Below are 5,059 nucleotides of genomic sequence, written 5' to 3'. Positions count from 1 at the left end.
CTCTCAGAGTAGTAGTATCGTATAACGTCACAAGCACCACGCCATGATAAGACTGCTCAACAAGGGTCCTAAGAACACGTGAGTGAATGGGGAAAACAATCCTTACGTAGCTCCTGTCCGCGTGTGGTTTCCTTTGACCATAGAGCGGATTAGGGCGGGATTGGCCGCTTGGAAGGAAAGCACGGGGCGTTGTGTTTGTTTATATATATATATATATATATATATATATATATATATATATATATATATATATATATATATATATATATATATATATATGCATATATATACATGTGTATGCATACATACATATATAAATATACATATGCATATTCATATATAAGGGCTCTGATACAGGTTTTAGAAAATATGAAAGGACCGTGTATATCTCAAAATACTTTATTTGAAAAAGAGAGCATTACAGTAAAGTAAAAAGTCCTCGCCGGTTAAAAGGGGGAATAACAAAACATACATGAGAAATACATAGGATGATAACGCCCATATTTACATTCGTCCATAAATATCTGTACAAAACCCAGCGGGCAAAAAGGAGCGCACTGCCGCCCGCGTCAGCCGCGTCGGCCGTCGGGTCGGTCGAAGTGCGCAATGAGGCTGGACACGTCGGGTCGTCGGGCGTTGATGATGTCGACGATGTCGGGTCTGAGGGCCGCGCTCCCCACCAGGAAGCCGTCCAGGTCCTCCAGCTGAGCCAGCTCTCGACAGTTGCTCGACGAAACGGAACCTGCGTACAGGATTCTGGTGCTGTTGGCCACCTTGTCGCTGACGTTGGCGCGCAGCCAGTCTCGCAGCTTGGCCAAGGCCTCCTGTACCTGCGCAGCTGTGGCCAGGACGCCGGTATTGCTGGCCCACAGAGCCTCGAAGGCGATCACCACACGCGACCAGTCGCTGATGCTGGCGGCGAGGGACTTCATCTGGCCGAACAGGACGTCGTCCGTGCGACCCTCCTCGCGGTCCTCCGACGTCTCGCACAGACACGCGATTATCTGCAATTGCACATTAAGATCAATTAAATAATTCATGCATATCTAGAAAAACAAATTTCCATGTCTATCCCATTCGAGTCCTTTTAAAACATTCTCCTCTTAGAATAAAAAGCAATGAAGAAAAGGCTGACCTTGATGCCAGTCTGCTGCGCGTGCGCGACCTTCTCGGCGATGAGTTGGTCTGACTCCTTGAAGATGGTCCTTCGCTCAGGGTGACCCAGGATAGGCCTATTGTTTTTAATTACTGATCTTTTTGGCGATGTGTTTATATCTTGATATTTTGAAGGATAAAAGTTCCTTAGTTGGTCTGTATATACCCTTTTATGGAGGATTTACAAGTAGGCACCTGCACGTGAATTCCGGAAATCATGATAGATCTACTTTATTTGATAATTTATCTTCTTTTGTCTTTATAACTGCGAAGTTTTGACAAATAAAACAGCCGGATGATTTACAAGAATGAGTCATTACGTAAAGGATGTGATAATTCATGGTTTTAAACGTTTCTGTGACCGTTAAAATTTGATAGGATCCATTGGCTTAATAACCTTGGCCACATGCCGCTGGTTGATAGCCAAGAAATCAAATAAAGAATAAAATAATAATAATGATAAATAAAACAATAATAAAAAATAATGATAAAATAGAATAAAATTTGGCACATGATCAACAGAAATAAATTCATTCCCGACCCACGAGCTTTAAACGACCGTTTTAAGTCACGCGACCCAAAATTAACGTTACAGTAAATGCAGTTAGAATAGGCCTACATTTAAATAAATATGGTTTCTGAAAAAAAAACTCACTAATACGACAATGGTACAAAAACTGAGAGTATGAGAATTTGGTAAATTAAAAATTCGTCATTTTACAATAGTATTACGCTAATGATAATGATAATAATGAGGATGAAACAAAAACTATATTAATAACAGTATTGTTTATAGTAATGGTGATAACAGTCATAATGACCGCAATAATAGTAATGTAGACATTTGCCCGTTCTTGTTTAACAATACACACACACATATATATGTGTGTATACATGTACATTCATTTATATATACACATGTATTTATATGTGTTTGTGGGTGGGTGCGTTTGTGTCTGTATGTTTGCGCTTGTCTGTGCACATTAAGGATGATAATGAAGAACATTTTCTCTCAGAGTAGTAGTATCGTATAACGTCACAAGCACCACGCCATGATAAGACTGCTCAACAAGGGTCCTAAGAACACGTGAGTGAATGGGGAAAACAATCCTTACGTAGCTCCTGTCCGCGTGTGGTTTCCTTTGACCATAGAGCGGATTAGGGCGGGATTGGCCGCGTGGAAGGAAAGCACGGGGCGTTGTGTTACTTTACATATATATATATATATATATATATATATATATATATATATATATATATATATATATGCATATATATACATGTGTATGCATACATACATATATAAATATACATATGCATATTCATATATAAGGGCTCTGATACAGATTTTAGAAAATATGAAAGGACCGTGTACATCTCAAAATAATTTATTTGAAAAAGAGAGCATTATAGTAAAGTAAAAAGTCTTCGCCGGTTATAAGGGGGAATAACAAAACATACATGAGAAATACATAGGATGAAAACGCCCATATTTACATTCGTCCATAAATATCTGTACAAAACCCAGCGGCCAAAAAGGAGCGCACTGCCGCCCGCGTCAGCCGCGTCGGCCGTCGGGTCGGTCGAAGTGCGCAATGAGGCTGGACACGTCGGGTCGTCGGGCGTTGATGATGTCGACGATGTCGGGTCTGAGGGCCGCGCTCCCCACCAGGAAGCCGTCCAGGTCCTCCAGCTGAGCCAGCTCTCGACAGTTGCTCGACGAAACGGAACCTGCGTACAGGATTCTGGTGCTGTTGGCCACCTTGTCGCTGACGTTGGCGCGCAGCCAGTGTCGCAGCTTGGCCAAGGCCTCCTGTACCTGCGCAGCTGTGGCCAGGACGCCGGTATTGCTGGCCCACAGAGCCTCGAAGGCGATCACCACACGCGACCAGTCGCTGATGCTGGCGGCGAGGGACTTCATCTGGCCGAACAGGACGTCGTCCGTGCGACCCTCCTCGCGGTCCTCCGACGTCTCGCACAGACACGCGATTATCTGCAATTGTACATTAAGATCAATTAAATAATTCATGCATATCTAGAAAAATAAATTTCCATGTCTATCCCACTCGAGTCCTTTAAAACATTCTCCTCTTAGAATAAAAAGCAATGAAGAAAAGGCTGACCTTGATGCCAGTCTGCTGCGCGTGCGCGACCTTCTCGGCGATGAGTTGGTCGGGTTCCTTGAAGATGGTCCTTCGCTCAGGGTGACCCAGGATGACCCACTCGCAGCCCGAGTCCAGGATCATGGCGGGAGAAATCTCGCCGCTGAAGTTACCGTGGGCAACCTATTGTCAAGACACAGGAATTTAGTTTCGATTTTAGATGTAACCTGACAATGGCGCTCACGGAATGTATTATATTACCAAATATTACCATCATGTTGACGGGTACTCCATCTTACCTTGTAACTGTTCTGAGCGGCGACACCGATCTCGTCAGGGAGTCTCTGGCGGGCGTAGGACAGGTAGCAGGAAGGGCAGCCAACCACGGCCTCTGTTTGGGACAAGCAGATTTTTAAAAATTACGTTCACCAATTCTATATATTGCTTAACAGGCATGTAATTACCAGCTGGATAGTAGTTTTGATAAAAGACAAACGAAACTGACCTGTGTTGGGGTCCAACGAGGCCGCCGACATGAACTTGGCAATGTGGTCGATCCGGGCTTTGTCCACGTTCATCTTCCAGTTCCCGATCACGAAGAACTTCCTTTGGCCCGACATTTTCTCCTTTTCTCTATTTTTTACGACGTAAACACCGTAGTCTTCTTTGGCTCTTGTCCTCAGCAGTGACAAGCAACTTCTGACGATCTCAACGACAACGACTCATTTTATACGATTTTTCACCGGAAGCAGATCTCGGAGGAACCCTTTCGTATGACGTCACTCCTCGCCTTTCCTCCGCTGGCGGAATCGCTCCGCCTCCGAAAGATGAAATCATGTCGTTTGCTCCTCAATAACGTTATTCGTTCATAAAGGTATGAAACATATAGGCCCACTCCCACGCATTTCATTCCTGTAACACTATAAAGAATGAGGAATTCAAAGTAAGAAAGACAAATGGGAGATATTTGTCGAATACTTTTTCTCTCATAGATCAGGCGTGCAGGGGCGTCTTCAGGGGCGGGTCTTAGGACTGGTGTTTTGAGACCGAAGATCGGGTCTTCCGCCATGATGAGCATTCTTTATTTGTTAGATACATGCACGCTCAAAGACATAAGCTTTTTCAGTATTAGGCAGGAATCAGTATAAACACAGATACACGCACACACATATATACACACATATATAAAACATATGAACCGTATTCATGTTGACAAATGTGGAAAGGTATGAATGAGAATGAATATCTCTTGTATTGTGAAGATATTCGTTCTCATTCATACCTTCCACATATACATATGTATGTATGTATATTAGGATATATTTATGTGTGTATGTGTATATACATGTATTTATCTATGTATGTATATATATATATATATATATATATATATATATATATATATATATATATTCTATTTATATCTTTTTTACCTTTCACCTCGACTATGCACCATGTATGCATCTTTACACGATTTCGTACCATGAGGTCTGTGCTAATACCCAGAAAAGGATAGGTTGATGAAGACTTTTGTTTTATTAAGAATTTTAACGATACCTTTGTTGTCAAGTTCGGTGTCTGTGAGTCACGTTTTGGGGATTCAAAGATTCCAAAGAAGTGAAAGGCAAAACATAATTTTCCGCTTTTGTGGTTTATTTATTTTTTGAATGGGTTAGAGATAACCAGAGAGAGAGAGAGAGAGAGACAGAGAGAGGATGAGAGAGTCAGCGAATGAGAGAAAGAGAAAGAGGGAGAGAGAAGGGGGGGATAGAAAGAGGATAAAAGCGAGAGGGAGAGAGAGG

General features: G+C 42.4%; 2 protein-coding genes across 2 annotated transcripts; both read right to left on the bottom strand.

Annotated features, from left to right (window-relative positions):
• Positions 1–383: 383 nt before the first annotated feature.
• On the bottom strand, positions 384–2,305 carry LOC138861256 (triosephosphate isomerase-like). The gene is made up of 3 exons (XM_070120190.1): positions 2,271–2,305; positions 1,136–1,253; positions 384–1,004 (listed from the first exon to the last, which is right to left on the bottom strand). Exons 1-3 carry the CDS (start codon positions 2,303–2,305, stop codon positions 570–572), a joined length of 588 nt encoding a protein of 195 aa, XP_069976291.1. The 3' UTR covers positions 384–569.
• A 393-nt stretch (positions 2,306–2,698) lies between these two features.
• On the bottom strand, positions 2,699–3,953 carry LOC113800994 (triosephosphate isomerase-like). Its single transcript, XM_070120189.1, has 4 exons — positions 3,763–3,953; positions 3,557–3,648; positions 3,279–3,440; positions 2,699–3,148 (listed from the first exon to the last, which is right to left on the bottom strand). The coding sequence occupies exons 1-4, from the start codon at positions 3,875–3,877 to the stop codon at positions 2,714–2,716; spliced, it is 804 nt and encodes a 267-aa protein (XP_069976290.1). The 5' UTR covers positions 3,878–3,953; the 3' UTR covers positions 2,699–2,713.
• Positions 3,954–5,059: the final 1,106 nt, after the last annotated feature.

Source organism: Penaeus vannamei, unplaced genomic scaffold (assembly GCF_042767895.1).
Source record: "Penaeus vannamei isolate JL-2024 unplaced genomic scaffold, ASM4276789v1 unanchor3590, whole genome shotgun sequence".
Lineage (NCBI taxonomy): Eukaryota > Metazoa > Arthropoda > Malacostraca > Decapoda > Penaeidae > Penaeus > Penaeus vannamei.
The sequence above is the reverse complement of the archived record's forward strand: the minus strand, read 5'-3'. Positions and strand labels throughout refer to the sequence as shown.

Excerpts from the sequence above, each read along its gene's own strand:
- LOC138861256 (XM_070120190.1), bottom strand. The coding sequence starts at position 2,305 with ATGGTCAAAGGAAACCACACGCGGACAGGAGCTAC. Across the intron at positions 1,254-2,270 it reads CACACGCGGACAGGAGCTAC|ATCAGTAATTAAAAACAATA; the intron begins GTAAGGATTGTT and ends ATCGCCAAAAAG. Across the intron at positions 1,005-1,135 it reads CGCAGCAGACTGGCATCAAG|ATAATCGCGTGTCTGTGCGA; the intron begins GTCAGCCTTTTC and ends GTGCAATTGCAG.
- LOC113800994 (XM_070120189.1), bottom strand. The coding sequence starts at position 3,877 with ATGTCGGGCCAAAGGAAGTTCTTCGTGATCGGGAACTGGAAGATGAAC. Across the intron at positions 3,649-3,762 it reads CTCGTTGGACCCCAACACAG|AGGCCGTGGTTGGCTGCCCT; the intron begins GTCAGTTTCGTT and ends TGTCCCAAACAG. Across the intron at positions 3,149-3,278 it reads CGCAGCAGACTGGCATCAAG|ATAATCGCGTGTCTGTGCGA; the intron begins GTCAGCCTTTTC and ends GTACAATTGCAG.